The sequence below is a fragment of the Cherax quadricarinatus genome, chromosome 92 (genome assembly GCF_038502225.1).
Source record: "Cherax quadricarinatus isolate ZL_2023a chromosome 92, ASM3850222v1, whole genome shotgun sequence".
Classification (NCBI taxonomy): Eukaryota; Metazoa; Arthropoda; class Malacostraca; order Decapoda; family Parastacidae; genus Cherax; species Cherax quadricarinatus.
Window position 1 is genome coordinate 12028095 of NC_091383.1, and position 19566 is coordinate 12047660.

Genomic DNA, 19566 nt, shown 5'->3' on the forward strand with positions numbered 1-19566 from the left:
TACAGTACCAATATTGTCACCACCACCACCACACATTTTGATGGTGAGCTGCTACAGTACCAATATTGTCACCACCACCACCACACATTTTGATGGTGAGCTGCTACAGTACCAATATTGTCACCACCACCACCACACATTTTGATGGTGAGCTGCTACAGTACCAATATTGTCACCACCACCACCACACATTTTGATGGTGAGCTGCTACAGTACCAATATTGTCACCACCACCACCACACATTTTGATGGTGAGCTGCTACAGTACCAATATTGTCACCACCACCACCACACATTTTGATGGTGAGCTGCTACAGTACCAATATTGTCACCACCACCACCACACATTTTGATGGTGAGCTGCTACAGTACCAATATTGTCACCACCACCACCACACATTTTGATGGTGAGCTGCTACAGTACCAATATTGTCACCACCACCACCACACATTTTGATGGTGAGCTGCTACAGTACCAATATTGTCACCACCACCACCACACATTTTGATGGTGAGCTGCTGCAGTACCAATATTGTCACCACCACCACCACACATTTTGATGGTGAGCTGCTACAGTACCAATATTGTCACCACCACCACCACACATTTTGATGGTGAGCTGCTACAGTACCAATATTGTCACCACCACCACCACACATTTTGATGGTGAGCTGCTACAGTACCAATATTGTCACCACCACCACCACACATTTTGATGGTGAGCTGCTACAGTACCAATATTGTCACCACCACCACCACACATTTTGATGGTGAGCTGCTACAGTACCAATATTGTCACCACCACCACCACACATTTTGATGGTGAGCTGCTACAGTACCAATATTGTCACCACCACCACCACACATTTTGATGGTGAGCTGCTACAGTACCAATATTGTCACCACCACCACCACACATTTTGATGGTGAGCTGCTACAGTACCAATATTGTCACCACCACCACCACACATTTTGATGGTGAGCTGCTACAGTACCAATATTGTCACCACCACCACCACACATTTTGATGGTGAGCTGCTACAGTACCAATATTGTCACCACCACCACCACACATTTTGATGGTGAGCTGCTACAGTACCAATATTGTCACCACCACCACCACACATTTTGATGGTGAGCTGCTACAGTACCAATATTGTCACCACCACCACCACACATTTTGATGGTGAGCTGCTACAGTACCAATATTGTCACCACCACCACCACACATTTTGATGGTGAGCTGCTCCAGAACAAAAATTGTCACCACCACCACCACACATTTTGATGGTGAGCTGCTACAGTACCAATATTGTCACCACCACCACCACACATTTTGATGGTGAGCTGCTACAGTACCAATATTGTCACCACCACCACCACACATTTTGATGGTGAGCTGCTATAGTACCAATATTGTCACCACCACCACCACACATTTTGATGGTGAGCTGCTACAGTACCAATATTGTCACCACCACCACACATTTTGATGGTGAGCTGCTACAGTACCAATATTGTCACCACCACCACCACACATTTTGATGGTGAGCTGCTACAGTACCAATATTGTCACCACCACCACCACACATTTTGATGGTGAGCTGCTATAGTACCAATATTGTCACCACCACCACCACACATTTTGATGGTGAGCTGCTACAGTACCAATATTGTCACCACCACCACCACACATTTTGATGGTGAGCTGCTATAGTAACAATATTGTCACCACCACCACCACACATTTTGATGGTGAGCTGCTACAGTACCAATATTGTCACCACCACCACCACCACACATTTTGATGGTGAGCTGCTACAGTACCAATATTGTCACCACCACCACCACACATTTTGATGGTGAGCTGCTATAGTACCAATATTGTCACCACCACCACCACACATTTTGATGGTGAGCTGCTACAGTACCAATATTGTCACCACCACCACCACACATTTTGATGGTGAGCTGCTACAGTACCAATATTGTCACCACCACCACCACACATTTTGATGGTGAGCTGCTACAGTACCAATATTGTCACCACCACCACCACACATTTTGATGGTGAGCTGCTACAGTACCAATATTGTCACCACCACCACCACACATTTTGATGGTGAGCTGCTACAGTACCAATATTGTCACCACCACCACCACACATTTTGATGGTGAGCTGCTATAGTACCAATATTGTCACCACCACCACCACACATTTTGATGGTGAGCTGCTACAGTACCAATATTGTCACCACCACCACCACACATTTTGATGGTGAGCTGCTACAGTACCAATATTGTCACCACCACCACCACACATTTTGATGGTGAGCTGCTACAGTACCAATATTGTCACCACCACCACCACACATTTTGATGGTGAGCTGCTACAGTACCAATATTGTCACCACCACCACCACACATTTTGATGGTGAGCTGCTACAGTACCAATATTGTCACCACCACCACCACACATTTTGATGGTGAGCTGCTATAGTACCAATATTGTCACCACCACCACCACACATTTTGATGGTGAGCTGCTACAGTACCAATATTGTCACCACCACCACACATTTTGATGGTGAGCTGCTACAGTACCAATATTGTCACCACCACCACCACACATTTTGATGGTGAGCTGCTACAGTACCAATATTGTCACCACCACCACCACACATTTTGATGGTGAGCTGCTATAGTACCAATATTGTCACCACCACCACCACACATTTTGATGGTGAGCTGCTACAGTACCAATATTGTCACCACCACCACCACACATTTTGATGGTGAGCTGCTACAGTACCAATATTGTCACCACCACCACCACACATTTTGATGGTGAGCTGCTACAGTACCAATATTGTCACCACCACCACCACCACACATTTTGATGGTGAGCTGCTACAGTACCAATATTGTCACCGCCACCACCACACATTTTGATGGTGAGCTGCTACAGTACCAATATTGTCACCACCACCACCACACATTTTGATGGTGAGCTGCTATAGTACCAATATTGTCACCACCACCACCACACATTTTGATGGTGAGCTGCTACAGTACCAATATTGTCACCACCACCACCACACATTTTGATGGTGAGCTGCTACAGTACCAATATTGTCACCACCACCACCACACATTTTGATGGTGAGCTGCTACAGTACCAATATTGTCACCACCACCACCACACATTTTGATGGTGAGCTGCTATAGTACCAATATTGTCACCACCACCACCACACATTTTGATGGTGAGCTGCTACAGTACCAATATTGTCACCACCACCACACATTTTGATGGTGAGCTGCTACAGTACCAATATTGTCACCACCACCACCACACATTTTGATGGTGAGCTGCTACAGTACCAATATTGTCACCACCACCACCACACATTTTGATGGTGAGCTGCTACAGTACCAATATTGTCACCACCACCACCACACATTTTGATGGTGAGCTGCTACAGTACCAATATTGTCACCACCACCACCACCACACATTTTGATGGTGAGCTGCTACAGTACCAATATTGTCACCACCACCACCACACATTTTGATGGTGAGCTGCCAATATTGTCACCACCACCACCACACATTTTGATGGTGAGCTGCTACAGTACCAATATTGTCACCACCACCACCACCACACATTTTGATGGTGAGCTGCTACAGTACCAATATTGTCACCACCACCACCACACATTTTGATGGTGAGCTGCTATAGTACCAATATTGTCACCACCACCACCACACATTTTGATGGTGAGCTGCTACAGTACCAATATTGTCACCACCACCACCACACATTTTGATGGTGAGCTGCTACAGTACCAATATTGTCACCACCACCACCACACATTTTGATGGTGAGCTGCTACAGTACCAATATTGTCACCACCACCACCACACATTTTGATGGTGAGCTGCTACAGTACCAATATTGTCACCACCACCACCACACATTTTGATGGTGAGCTGCTACAGTACCAATATTGTCACCACCACCACCACACATTTTGATGGTGAGCTGCTACAGTACCAATATTGTCACCACCACCACACATTTTGATGGTGAGCTGCTATAGTACCAATATTGTCACCACCACCACCACACATTTTGATGGTGAGCTGCTACAGTACCAATATTGTCACCACCCCCACACATTTTGATGGTGAGCTGCTATAGTACCAATATTGTCACCACCACCACCACACATTTTGATGGTGAGCTGCTACAGTACCAATATTGTCACCACCACCACACATTTTGATGGTGAGCTGCTATAGTACCAATATTGTCACCACCACCACCACACATTTTGATGGTGAGCTGCTACAGTACCAATATTGTCACCACCACCACCACACATTTTGATGGTGAGCTGCTACAGTACCAATATTGTCACCACCACCACCACACATTTTGATGGTGAGCTGCTATAGTACCAATATTGTCACCACCACCACCACACATTTTGATGGTGAGCTGCTACAGTACCAATATTGTCACCACCACCACACATTTTGATGGTGAGCTGCTATAGTACCAATATTGTCACCACCACCACCACACATTTTGATGGTGAGCTGCTACAGTACCAATATTGTCACCACCACCACACATTTTGATGGTGAGCTGCTATAGTACCAATATTGTCACCACCACCACCACACATTTTGATGGTGAGCTGCTACAGTACCAATATTGTCACCACCACCACACATTTTGATGGTGAGCTGCTATAGTACCAATATTGTCACCACCACCACCACACATTTTGATGGTGAGCTGCTACAGTACCAATATTGTCACCACCACCACACATTTTGATGGTGAGCTGCTATAGTACCAATATTGTCACCACCACCACCACACATTTTGATGGTGAGCTGCTACAGTACCAATATTGTCACCACCACCACCACACATTTTGATGGTGAGCTGCTATAGTACCAATATTGTCACCACCACCACCACACATTTTGATGGTGAGCTGCTATAGTACCAATATTGTCACCACCACCACCACACATTTTGATGGTGAGCTGCTATAGTACCAATATTGTCACCACCACCACCACACATTTTGATGGTGAGCTGCTACAGTACCAATATTGTCACCACCACCACACATTTTGATGGTGAGCTGCTATAGTACCAATATTGTCACCACCACCACACATTTTGATGGTGAGCTGCTACAGTACCAATATTGTCACCACCACCACCACACATTTTGATGGTGAGCTGCTACAGTACCAATATTGTCACCACCACCACACATTTTGATGGTGAGCTGCTACAGTACCAATATTGTCACCACCACCACCACACATTTTGATGGTGAGCTGCTACAGTACCAATATTGTCACCACCACCACACATTTTGATGGTGAGCTGCTACAGTACCAATATTGTCACCACCACCACCACACATTTTGATGGTGAGCTGCTACAGTACCAATATTGTCACCACCACCACACATTTTGATGGTGAGCTGCTACAGTACGAATATTGTCACCACCACCACCACACATTTTGATGGTGAGCTGCTACAGTACCAATATTGTCACCACCACCACCACACATTTTGATGGTGAGCTGCTACAGTACCAATATTGTCACCACCACCACACATTTTGATGGTGAGCTACTACAGTACCAATATTGTCACCACGACCACACATTTTGATGGTGAGCTGCTACAGTACCAATATTGTCACCACCACCACACATTTTAAATTTACTTTAAGCAACTTGTTAAGGAATTTTACACTTTGCATGCTGTGTGTGTGGGGGGGGGGAGGGTGTATTGAAAGAATTAAGGGTAAGACGGAGAACAGGATCACAGATGAACAAGGAGGCTTTAGAAAGTGTAGTGGATGTGTAGATCAAGTGTTTACATTGAAGCATATAAGTGAACACTATTTAGATAAAGGTAGGGAAGTTTTTGTTGCTTTTATGGATTTAGAAGAGGCATATCATAAGGAAGCAATGTGGCAGATGTTGCACGTGTATGGAATAGGTAGTAAGTTACTAAATGCTGTAAAGAGTTTTTATGAGGATAGTGAGGCTCAGGTTAGGGTGTGTAGAAGAGAGGGAGACTACTTCCCAGTAAGAGTAGGTCTTAGACAGGGATGTGTAATGTCACCATGGTTGTTTAATATATTTATAGATGGGGTTGTAAAAAAAAAAAGTGAATGCTATGGTGTTGGGGAGAGGGGTGGGATTAAAATATGCACACTCTAATACAAAATGGAAGTTGGCACAATTATATTTTGCTGATGATACTGTGCCTTTGGGAGATTCTGAAGGGAAGTTGCAAAGGTTAGTGAATGAGTTTGGGGAGGTGTGTAAAGGAAGGAAGTTGAAAGTAAACATGGATAAGTGTAAGGTGATAAGGGTATCAAACGAGTTAGGTAAGAAAAATTGAATATCAAATTGGAGGGAGGGAGTATGGAGGAAGTGAATGTGTTCAGGTATCTGGGAGTGGACATATTGGCAGATGGGTATATGAAAGACAAAATAAACCATTAATGAAGTGAAAAAGGTGTTTGGTGCATTGAGGTATCTGTGGAGACAGAATGTTATCCTTGGAGGCAAAAAGGGGAATGTATGAGTGTATAGTGGTAACAACACTCTTGGTATTTAACCCTTATAATGTCCAAACATAGATCTACGTTCGCATGCGTAGTGCTCCAAAAGTTGATCTACATTATTTTACATATTTTCATATATAAAAAAATCGTAGATCAGTTTTTTTACACGCTTTCAAATGTAAAAAAAAAAAAAGATTACGTTTTTTTACATATTTTCAAATGTTGAAAAAAGTAGATCTACGTTTGGACAGTTTAGGGGTTAATGGTGCGGCAGATGGTTTAATGAAGGATGGGATAAATCATGGGAATAAAATAAGGGAAATTAGTTGTATGATCATTGTTATTATTACATTCATGGGTGGGTGCTAAAACCATAAAGGGCCATATACATATCACCATGGAGGATGTGAGGCATTCAGGTTCAGTCCAATGAAGGCGGGGTGAGGTGGTAGGGCAGATCTAATTTTTTGTATCAAGATCCCCCTCACTGGCACCAAGAAACTTTCCTTGAGGGGAATAGATAGCAAGAGAGTTTAGTACAGTATGTGGAATGAAATTAGTTTGTCAGAAAGCTTTGAAAATGTTTTGTTTGGTATGATTACATTTTTGTGACTGTTTATGCAAAGAATAAGAAATAAAAGAATTAGATTAAGTTGTGGTGGTATGAAATGTATAATACAAAAATCAGGAGTGGACATAGATAATTTTGATATGAAGAAAGAATGGGGCAATATAGTATGGCAAAGAGTGTATATAAACCTGGGTTGGATGGAAGGCAGTCTAGAATGCATAGGAGAGAATAACTGGAGGAGTGTATGAAAGGGGTGTTCATTGGTAGGGGTTTGAATATTCAGCAAGAATTCATCACTGTGTGAAGGTGAAGGAGTGGTCTCTTGTTGGTATTTTATGTGCTGTTTTAGCCTGAGCAAGACGATATCAATGAAGGGACTTTTGGAAACCTGCCGGTCTGACTTGGAAGCACAATGTGCCTTCACTTCAAAAACAACTTGTCCTCATACCATGCTTGATATATATTTTTTTTTATCAACATGTTGGTTGTCTCCCACAGAGGCAGGGTGACCCAAATAAAAGAAACACTTTCACCATCATTCACACATAATCACTGTCTTTGCAGAGGCGCTCTGATGACAGTTTAGATGTCACTCCAAACAGCCAATACCCCAAACCCATCCTTTAAAGTGGACTCAAATTTGGCTAACCAGTTTACCTTAATTCCTTCACAAAATATTACCCTGCTCACACACTAACAGCTCATCAGGTCCCAAAAACCATTCGCCTCCATTCACTCCTAACACACTCACACATGTCTGCTGCATATCCAGGCCCCTTGCACACAAAACCTCTCTTACTACCTTCCCCCATCCTTTCCTAGGACAACCCTTACCCCTCCTCCCCTCCACTATAGATTTATACTCTCCAAGTCATCCTGTTTTGCTTCATCTTCTCTAAATGACCAAACCACCTCAACAACATCTCTTAAGCTCTCTGAATAATACTTTTAGTAACCCCACGCCTACTAATTTCCACACTACGAATTTTCTGCACCATATTTACACCACACATTGCCCCTTTTACACGACATCTCCAGTACTTCCAGGCTCCTCCTTGCTGCAGCATTTAGAACCCAAGCTTCACACACACATATAAGAGTCTTGGTACCACTATACTCTCGTACATTCCCTTCTTTGCCTACATGGATATTTTTTTTTTTTAACTCCACAGATACCTCAATGCACCCCTCACCTTTTTTCCTTCATCAGTTCTATGGTTAACCTTGTCCTTAATAAACCCATCCTCTGACAAGTCTACTCCAAAAGACATTGGGGCCCCACGGCGATTTCAAATTATGACCAAAATTTGCTATATGGCGAGCGGTCTTTCAGATATGGCGCGTCCCACCCAGTTTGTTTACGATCTCCGTGAGCACATTTCTATTATGTCTGGAAATTTTCCAAAATTTCCAGTGTTTTAAAGTTATTGCATATTTTATATGTACTCTGATAATTATACTTATGTGTACCTGTGCCTAAATATACAGTGGTCCCTCGTTTATCGTCGTTAATTCGTTCCTGGAAGTGCGACAATTATCGAAATAGACGATTTTCGAATTAATTTTCCCCATAAGAAATAATGTAAATACAATTAATCCGTTCCTGACACCCAGAAGTATAAAAACAAAAAAATTTTTTACATGAAATATAGATGTAGTACATAAACAATACAATGGCACATGATGAATGAAACATTAACAGAATAACACTTACCTCTATTGGCGATTCTTCTTAGTGTATGGAAGACTGGAGGAGGAGAGAGACTGGATTAGTTACCGTTTGGAACATCTCAGGTAGCAAGTCCTTTTCTGGGGTTACATAATTCACTTCTCTGTTTCTTAATGCCACTAGGACCAGCTTGAGAGTCACTGGAGTCTTGTCTCGCAAAAGAAAAGTGCCCAGAGAGCTCTGTTTCTTGCGTCTCTTTAGAACTTCCCTAAAATGGGCCAAGACTCTGTCACTGTACAAGTTGCCAATATGGCTTGCAACATCCTTCTCAGGGTGATGTTTCTCCATAAATCTTTCCATCATACCCCACATTTCAAAAATCTTAATTTCTGAAGAAGGCACCTTCTTCCATCTCTCTTCCTCCTCCTCTGCAGCAAGATTCTGAGCTGCGATCTGTTGCTGTTCCAGCTGAAGCTCTTGCAGCTCCTCAGTGGTTAGCTCTTCGCTGTGGTCCTCCACCAATTCTTCCACATCTTCCAAACTCACATCCAACCCCATGGAACTCCCCAGTGCCACAATAGATTTCACAACTGACATAGGCTCTTCAGGGTCAGCCACAAACCCTTCAAAATCCCTCTTGTGGACACAATCTGGCCACAATTTTCTCCAAGCAACAACAGCTTCCTTGATTTCCTTTTTCTTTGCCACAATAGAAGATATGGTTGTATGGGGTTTGTTATACATCCTGGGCAGTTCGGCCACACGTACGCCACTTTCATATTGTTCAATGATGTTTTTCTTAAATTCAATCGTATTTCTCACCTTCTTTACCAAAGACTTGGCACTAGGAGCTTTCTTTGGAGCCTTGGTAGCTTATTTAGCACTTTCAAGCTCTAAAATGAATGGAATATTATGAAATATTTTGTATGAACAAGTCAGGGGACCGTCGCTCACTGGTAAACAGTGGCACACTGGCTGGGAAGGGGGGCCGAGGCGGCTCAGAGCCGTGAGTATGCGTCCAGGACGAACGATGATTAGCAAGTCAACCGACCATTTGCGAGCCAATGTTTGGACAAAAGTAATGTGACAGTTTCCGAAAAGCATGTCTATCGAGCCCAGCAATTATTGAGGGACCACTGTACTTACATACTGTGCTGGTATACATTAAAATCACTAAGAGTGTCGCTACTCTTCACACCATAATAATAATAATACATGTAATCTCTTGGGCGCATTCAATGTCGTAGATTAAGCTAATGTGGACATTTCTATTAATCCATCTATATTTTTTTCAAAATTATATAATAAACACACTACGTAACATATTAAGGTGATACACCCACAGTATAAAAATTGACATGATGAATGGTTTTCAAAACTGACAGGTTGAAGAATTGAGACACTTATGCAACATATGGGAACCTTTATTGAAGAAATGTTTCTCCACACAGTGGCTTCATCAGTCTAATACAGAGTAGAAATGGGTAAGGCGAGGAGGAGTTTGAGGGAATCAGTCCCTCGGCCTGGAATCGTTTCTTCAATAAAGATTCCCATATGTTGCATAAGTGTGTCAATTCTTCAAAAATTGACATAAAAGATTTGTTTACCAAGCGGTTGGTTGGAGGGTCTGAAGAATTACGTTTTCTCTAGTCAAACACCAGTAACTTAACTAGAAATTTATTACTTTCATATGCTTTCACTCTGTCTATACCTATTCACGAACCTTGTGGGTTTAACGCTTCTTTTTTATTATGATTATAATAATACATAATAACTTGTAATAATGATAACTTGTAATAATAATAATTTGTAATAATAATAATTTGTAATAATAATAATTTGTAATAATAATAATTTGTAATAATAATAATAAAGGGGGAAAGCTTGTACAGCTGTTTTAAAAGATGATAGATCGATCTCATATGTTTATTAGAAGACCTACCAGCCAAGTTATTAGATGGGCTACTGAAATTCCTTTGGTTTAATGTATTTATAGATGGGGTTGTAAAAGAAGTAAATGATAGGGTGTTGGGGAGAGGGGTGGGATTAAATTATGGAGAATGAAATACAAAATGGTAGTTGACAGTTACTTTTTGCTGATGATACTGTGCTTTTGGGAGATTCTGAAGAAAATTGCAAAGGTAAGTGGACAAGTTTCAGAGGGTGTGTAAAGGTAGTAAGTTGAAAGTGAACATAGATAAGAGTAAGGTGATGAGGGTATCAAACAATTTAGATAAAGAAAAATTGGATATCACATTGAAGAGAGGGAGTATAGAAGTAGTGAATGTTTTCAGATATTTGGGAGTTGACTTGTTAGTGGATGGGCTTATGAAGGACTTGATGAAGTAAAAAAAGGTGAGTGGTGACTTGAGGTATCTGCAAAGACAAAAAAATGTTATCCACGGAAGCAAGAAAGGGAATATACGAAAGTATAGTGGTACTAACACTCTTATATGGGTGTGAAGCTTGGGTTATAAGTGCTTCAGCAAGGAGGTGCCTAGAGGCAATGGAAGTGTCCTGTTTAAGGGCAATGTGTGGTGTAAGTATTATGCAGAGAATTCGGAGTGTGGAAATTAGGAGGTGTGGAGTTACTAAAAGTAGTAATCAGAAGGCTGAAGAGGGGTTGTTGAGGTGGTTTGGTCATTAGAGAGAATGGAACAAGGTAGAATGACTTGGAGAGCATATAAATCTGTAGGGGAAGGAAGGCAGGGTAGGGATTGTCCTCAGAAAGGTTGGAGGGAGAGGGTCAAGGAGGTTTTGTGGGCAAGGGGCTTGGACTTCCAGCAAGCATGCACGAGCATGTTAGATTGGAGTGAATGAGATGAATGGTTTTTGTGACCTGACGAGCTGTTGGAGTGTGAGCAGGGTAATATTTTGTGATGGGATTCAAGGAAACCAGTTAGTTTGGAGGAACTTCTAAACTGTCGTATCTGAGTGTCTCTGTAAAGACAGTGATTGTATATGAGTGATGGTGAAAGTATTGAATGATGATGAAAGTTTTTTTTTTTTTGGGGGGGGGGGGTAACCTTGCCTCAGTGGGAAATGGCCGATGTGTTAAAAAAAAAAAATCACTTCATCATAATAATTTTAATGTTGCTTAGGCTTCCTTCTGCTTGATCTGTCTTGCCCTTTTTTAAATTTATTTGTGGTTAAATGTACATTGTTTTATGTTTAGTAAAATTTAAAATACATGTAAAATGATATTGTGTATGCAAGGAACATTAAGAAATTGATGCTTATGTAAATATCACATTGCACAATGATATTTCCTGGGAGACAGCTGAAAGAAGAGGGAGAAGTTCTTAATATTGGTGTTAATCTTGGATTTTTGTGTGCCATTCTGAAATGGCAGCTAGGAAGAGGGTAAAGGGAGTTTTGAGTATTAGAGGCTGGAATATTCAACAAGCTTATGTGAGAGTGTTAGATCGAGGTGCTGGTGGCAAGTGGTTTTATGATGATGTCCTGTTTGAGTATATAGAAGATAACATTTATTAATGGAAAACCAGTTTGATGGACTTTAGTCCTGGAGGTGGAAAGTGCAGTACTTGCATTCTAAAGGAGGGGTGAGGATGTTGCAGTTTGGAAAGTGCACTGATACCAAGTGAGATATGGCTAGATGTTTGTTTAGTACAGTTTAAGTGGAGAAAAGGTAAGTGCATAGTGACTCAAGAAATCGTTATGACAGGATTGCAAACAAACCATACCACGGATGGGGATAAAACCCGCGATCAGAGAGTCTCAAAACTCCCCGTCCGTGGTATAGTTTGTTTGCAATTGTGTCATTACGATTTTATGAGTCATGCTGACGGCTTTGAGGGGACTTGAGCTGGAGTTCATCACGACCACGCTAGCTGGAGATTCGTCTGTAAAAACTTGCATTTGTGGTCACATTGGTGCCTATGCTAACCTTCCTATGGTGTAGAAATATGCCTAGTTGGACGAATCTTATAGTGGCTAGCTGGTCCAGTGGCTAACGCAACGGTCTGGAGTTTTGAGACTCTCTGATCGTGGGTTCTGTCCCCGTCTGTGGTATGGTAAGTGCATAGTAATAAACAGTTTTAATTTTTCACTTAAATTTTCCTGGGTATAAATTTCTGTCACATTTAAATTTGTTTAATACTTGATCAATAACAACTGTATGGTGTAACAGGATGTATACTCAGCTATAGCAGCATTGGTAGAGAAAGAGAGGGAGATGGATGCTGCTGCTGGACATAAGATAGCACAAGTATTGGAAGGTCATGTGAAGCGCAAGGTTATTAAGCAGACGGTCATGACTACAGTGTATGGTGTGACGCGTTACGGTGCTCGTCTTCAAATAGAAAGACAACTGAAAGGTTGGTACTTTGTCGAGTTTGGAATTTATAATTGTTAAATTATCAGCTGCCTTCTTTATGCCAAACAAGGCACTCCAGTGCCAAGGAAACCCCCGCAAGTCTGACTGGCTAAATTTCAGAAAAAAGAAACAATATCCATGGCAAAAACAATAATAATGCTAAGCCTGATGCATTACATATACAAACATGTCGATGGTTCATTCTGTGGGTATTTATCATGATACAGCTGACTGGCAGGTTTGCCAGTCAGCTGGATCAGCTAAAACAAGCTACATTTGTGTGAAACAGCGCTAAGAAATGTGCCAGTATACTGGTGATTATTCTAGATCTGCTAAATCCCAATCCTGAACTTAAAAGGTGTTTGCATTCAGAACCGTCAACAAAATGCTCAGTGCAGAGTTAACTTAAATGGTCAATTACCTGTAATAACCAATGTTCAGCAATGAACAAAGACATATCTCCCTCTGTTCTTACATCATCGCTTAGGAAACCATACCACGGGTGGGGATAGAACTCTCTGATTGCGGGCTCTATCCCCGCCCGTGGTATGGTTTTGTTTGCAATCATGTCATTACGATTTCATGAATCATTGCATTGGTTTTCAGATTAGTAAGTTATTTAGGTACAGGTACATCCAAAATAGTTACACAAATTATCATACATAGCTCCATGTGTGTAAATTACCTAGGATAACCCAAAAAAGCCAGACAAGTGACATATTTCCATATGGGGTCTTTCATTTCCATATGGAGGCCTTGATTTCCATATGGAGGCCTTGATTTCTATATGGGGTCCTTGATTTCCATATGGGGGCCTTGATTTCCACATGGGGCCCATGATTTCCATATGGGGTTCTTGATTTCTATATGGGGTCCTTGGTTTCCATGGGGGGTCCTTGATTTCCATTGTTTGTTTTTGCATACTGAATGGCCGTGTTCTCTTTCTATTCACTGTCTTGATGCGTGCAAGTGGATGTGGCTACGGCCAGGACTGCATATTGATTTGTGATGGTTTTTCATGCATTTTTAAAAATATTTTACTATTAACCCTTAAACTGTCCAAATGTAGATCTACGTTCACGTGCATAGTGCCCCGACCTTTATTTTTCCCATTGTAAAAAAATGTACTCAGTTGATAGAAAAAATGGAGTTTTAAAGAAATAGTCATGAGTTTGGACGACTGGAACAATGGAATTAGCTGAAAATAGAGCTCAAAGTGGGCAAAATTGCCGATGCGTAAACATTGTCGAGACCGCTAACTTTGCGAGGGCATAACTCCGTCAGTTTTCCATCAAATTTCGTTCTTTTGGTGTTATTACAGTTGGGAAAAGATTCTCTATCGTTTCATAAGAATTTTTTTTTTTTTTTTTTTTTTTAAATTTGTGACACCAGGAGACACCTCAGGGTTTGAGGTTGTGACAGTCAAGGGGTTAAGGATCCAGACCCCCAGTCTGAAAATTCCCCACAGGGTCCAAGATTTCCCCCCTCCCCTCCCCTTCCCCCCAAAAAAATAATTAAATAAAAAACTTCTTACGAAATGATATTTTTTTTGTGAAGGTATTAAAACAAAAAGTAAAAAATTTGATGGAAAATTTGCGGAATTGTCCTATTGCGAAATTAGCGGTCGTGGCGATATTTATGCAGCAGCGATTTTGTCTACTTTCAGCCCTATTTTTGGCCAATTACATTGTTTCAGCCAACCAAATTCATAGTTTTGTTGCTAGAACTTTTATTCTGTTGATTGAGTACAAGAAACTGCTCCATTTACCCAATCAAGTGATCTGAAATTACTAATTTGGCCAATTTCTCACAAAATTCAAGAGAGACTGATTTCAAAATTGGGTCCAGAATAAACAGTGCAGGCATTCGTGGTACTAAAATAACATTTCCTGTTTGTTAGTTATGTTTCCAGGCTTTACAGATGAAATCCATTTTGATTTTTTATTCACATAAAGAATTTTTATTCACACCAAAAAATAAACGAGTTACTGTCGTGCAATATTGTAATAATTGTACAAATAATATCAGCGCACTCGTGAACGCACATCAGACCCACCAGCTGACATGTATTGGACATGTGATGTGATTTGTTTACTCTTTATCATTGGCATAAATTGAACACTTTCGCTACTTTGACCTCGATTTCAAGCTATTTTTATTACTAAAACCAATCAAAATCATCTCTATTTCTGTAATATATCTTCCATTCTATCAACTGAGATGAAACCGCAAATACAGCTGTTAAAACCATACAAAAATGCACGACAGTCCCAGTTTTAATCCAAAATCACTGTCACAGTTTTTTTTCTTGTTATGCACTACATGCTGCAAGCTTTGTTTTATATGGTGCACACTTACCACATAGATGCGTTCTTTCATATCTAGGCCCAAATTTACCACTCACAGCTTATCTGAGTGAGCTGAGCTCATGACATAGGTGCTACAGCTTGGACCCTGGCTTCAAAGCTGTAGAACTACGGGACAGACCCTCAAAGGGTTAAATCTGATAATATTCCCTTAATATCAAGATTATTTGAGGTGAGTATAAATATTATTACTGGGCGGTTTGATAGTAAACAGGCGAATTAATCTACTGACACTTTCAGTAGTTCTTCCAATTCCATCACCTGGTTTACCTTAGCCTATTGCTGCTAATTGCCAACGAACTTTTGTCGTTCATTCATTATTTCATACAAAATAGTTTACATGATTCATTATTGAATTATGTACAGGAGCTTATATTACTGTTTAGTATCAAAAACTTCTCTAGGCTTAGGTTCAGGCCTCTGAGCAATGTAGGTGTGTCTTGGACCTGCCTAATATGTGCCAGTAGGCCTGCTGCAGTGCTCCTTTATGTGTTTTTATGTGACCTTTGTCCTCCAAGATGCTGGGTAAATTTTTGAGACTTGGGAAAAAAAATAGCTTCTTCAGTGCTGTAAGATACAGTATATGAACAGCAGTTTTCTGTATGCACAGGAAGAATATTTTTGTTAATGTTTTATTTGTCCACACTAATATAAGCTCCATTTCATCATTTCTGGTGTACTACTTGCAGATTTAGATGATTTTCCTCCAGAACATCAGTGGGCTGCCTCTCAGTACCTCGTTTTCAAGACTTTCCTCTGCCTGGAAAAGATGTTCATAGCAATCAAGGAAATTCAGAACTGGTTTACTGGCTGTGCAAAAATAGTGTCTGAGGTACTGTAGCAAATATGAAGGTCTTCTTGGCTAATGCACTGTTGTTTTTCATGTTTTCATTTTTATTTTCTTATAAATTAATGTATATGGTTTCACAAGTTTAGCAAAAGCCGAAAGATTTTATAACATTGTTACAGGAAAAGTGTCGCAGTACTGACAGTGCAGTCATGTTTACATTTTCAGACAAAATAAAGGCTTTTATAGAAACAGGGCTACTTACCAAAGCAAATATTTAATGTAGATGTTTGTGCTTAGCCAAATTTGAGTCCTGGAGGTGGGAAGTACAATGCCTGCATTTTAAAGGAAGGGTTTGGGATATTGACTGTTTGAAGTGACATCTAAATTGTCGTATTTAAGCGCCTCTTCAAAGACTGATTATGTTTGAATGGTGGTGAAAGTGTTGAATGATGGTGAAAGTGTTGAATGATGGTGAAAGTGTTTCATTCTTTCTTTCTTGGGTCACCCTACCTCAGTGGAAGACAGCAAACGTGTTAATAAAAAAAAAATGTATATGTTTAAGAATTGCATACCAAACAGGCATAAGATAGAGACAATGGCCAGGGATATTTCAAGAGTAAACCATAGCTAATTGATAATTCCTAGAATCCTTGACCTTCAACCCCTTGACTGTCGCAACCCCCAATCCTGAGGTGTGTCCTGGTGTTGCAAAATTTAAAAAAAAAAAAAACTTAAGAAATGATAGAGAATCTTTTCTCGATTGTAATGACACCAAAAGAACGAAATTTGATGGAAAACTGACGGAATTATGCTCTCACGAAGTAAGCGACCTTGGTGATATTTACAAATCAGCAATTTCGCCCACTTTGAGCCCTATTTTCGGGTAATTCCATTGCTTTAGTCGACCAAACTCATAGCTATTTCTTTAGAACTCCGTTTTTTCTATCGATTGAGCACAAGAAACTGCCCATTTACTGATTTTAGCTACCCAGTAACGTGGTCAGAAATTTGCAATTTGGCCAATTTCACGAAAATTAAAAAATGTGACAATTTCAAAATAAGGTCCAGAATGAACAATGCAGACATTCCTGGCTCTAAAATAACATTTTCTTTGTTCATCTGTCATGTCTCCAGGCCTCTCTGATATTACTCTTGCTTTCTATTTTGAATTTTTATTCAAACAAAAAATAGAAGATTTACTGTTATGCAGACTACTGCAATACTGTAATAATTGTACAATGTCAACCCATTCATGACTGCATATTAGAATGGCTAATTGGACATTTATTGAACAATGACATCATTTGTTTACTTTTGAACATCGGCAAAAATCAAACATTTTCCCTACTTTGAGCTCCATTTCCAGGTTCTTTTTATAGTAAAACCAATCAAAATCACCTCTATTTCTATAATATTTTTCCATTCTATCAAATGAGACCAAGAAAACGAGAATACAACCATAAATACTGGAGTTTACCTGGAGAGAGTTCCGGGGGTCAACGCCCCCGCGGCCCGGTCTGTGACCAGGCCTCCTGGTGGATCAGAGCCTGATCAACCAGGCTGTTGCTGCTGGCTGCACGCAAACCAACGTACGAGCCACAGCCTGGCTGATCAGGAACTGACTTTAGGTGCTTGTCCAGTGCCAGCTTGAAGACTGCCAGGGGTCTGTTGGTAATCCCCCTTACGTGTGCTGGGAGGCAGTTGAACAGTCTCGGGCCCCTGACACTTATTGTATGGTCTCTTAACGTGCTAGTGACACCCCTGCTTTTCATTGGGGGGATGGTGCATCGTCTGCCAGGTCTTTTGCTTTTGTAGTGAGTGATTTTCGTGTGCAAGTTCGGTACTAGACCACAAAGTTGGCATTTTAATTAAAAAAAACAGTTGGAGCTTTTTTTTTTCTCATTATGCACTGCGTGCTGCAGGATTTTTTTTAAATGGTGCACACTGACCACATAGACCCATTCTGTCACATGTGGGCCTACCAGCTTTCTCCCGCTTGATTTGAAGCCGCTAGAATTTATGAGTATATATATGTCAAGCACGGTGGCTCGTAAGACCTTATACATACGACCGAAATAGTCAAAGGGTTAAAAGCTCTTATGAAGCATGCCTTCCTGGTTCATGGAAGATCATTTGAAATGATCTGGATAACTGCCAAAGTTTTTTATGGCTTATTTATAAAATAGCTCAGATGTGAAAAATAGTGTAATGAATGGTTTAGAAAACCGACAAGTTGAAGAATTGAGACACTCATGCAACATATGGGAATCTTTACTGAAGAAACGTTTTGCCACACAGTGGCTTCATCAGTTCAATACAAAGCAGAAATGGGTAAGGAGAGGAGGAGATTGAGGTAATCAGTCCCTCAACCTGGAATCGATGTGTTCAGTCCATCACTCTTGTAGGAAGTACAGTATAGGGCCAGAGAGGTGGCTTATATACTGCAGTCAGGCGAGTTGAAGCAGGAGGAGGTGGGATCACAGTGGAACCTTCCACTTGTCAATTTTCTAAACCATTCATAACATCTGTCAGACACTGCAACATCATGGGATCTTGGTACAAAGAATTCTTCAACGCTTGTCCAACCTTTGGACGACGACCTACTTACACTAGTGGCAGGTCCCACTGTGATCCCGCCTCCTCTTGCTTCGACTCACCTGACTGCAGTATATAAGCCACCTCTCTGGCTCTCTGCTGTACTTCCTACAAGAGTGATGGACTGAACACATCGATTCCAGGCTGAGGGACTGATTACCTTAATCTCCTCCTCTCCTTACCCATTTCTACTTTGTATTGGACTGATGAAGCCACTGTGTGGTGAAACGTTTCTTCAATAAAGATTCCCATATGTTGCATAAGTGTCTCAATTTTTCAAAAATTGCATATTACACGTAGCCTTGTTTTCGAGACTTCACCTGTGAGACTGCCTTAAGGAAGTCTTGGTGCTTTCCTATACACTGTTGGTTTGTATCACCAATCATCCCACTTTAATTCAGTCCTCAAACAATACTCTAAAAAGCCTCAAGCTTTCAGAGTATCATTTAAGCAAATACATTATCCAAGTTACTTGATATTATGTTTTGTGAACTCTGGGAAAAGCTGCAACATCATACCTGTCATTAACAACAAGCATGAGTGAGATGAAGTAAGTTTTGAGAGTTTTCCTACTCTTGCAGCTCACCCCCAGGCAAGGCTTGTATTGTGCTGTAAGTA

The 19566-nt window shown here is 40.9% G+C and overlaps 1 protein-coding gene across 1 annotated transcript in view; it reads left to right on the top strand.

The window, feature by feature from the left end:
- Positions 1-19566, top strand: part of PolrMT (mitochondrial RNA polymerase) — a 301092-nt gene that overhangs the window by 228695 nt on the left and 52831 nt on the right. The window contains exons 17-18 of the mRNA XM_070104506.1: positions 13012-13198; positions 16253-16395. Of these exons, the coding sequence (XP_069960607.1) occupies positions 13012-13198; positions 16253-16395 (330 nt within the window). The remainder of the gene's footprint in view (positions 1-13011; positions 13199-16252; positions 16396-19566) is intronic.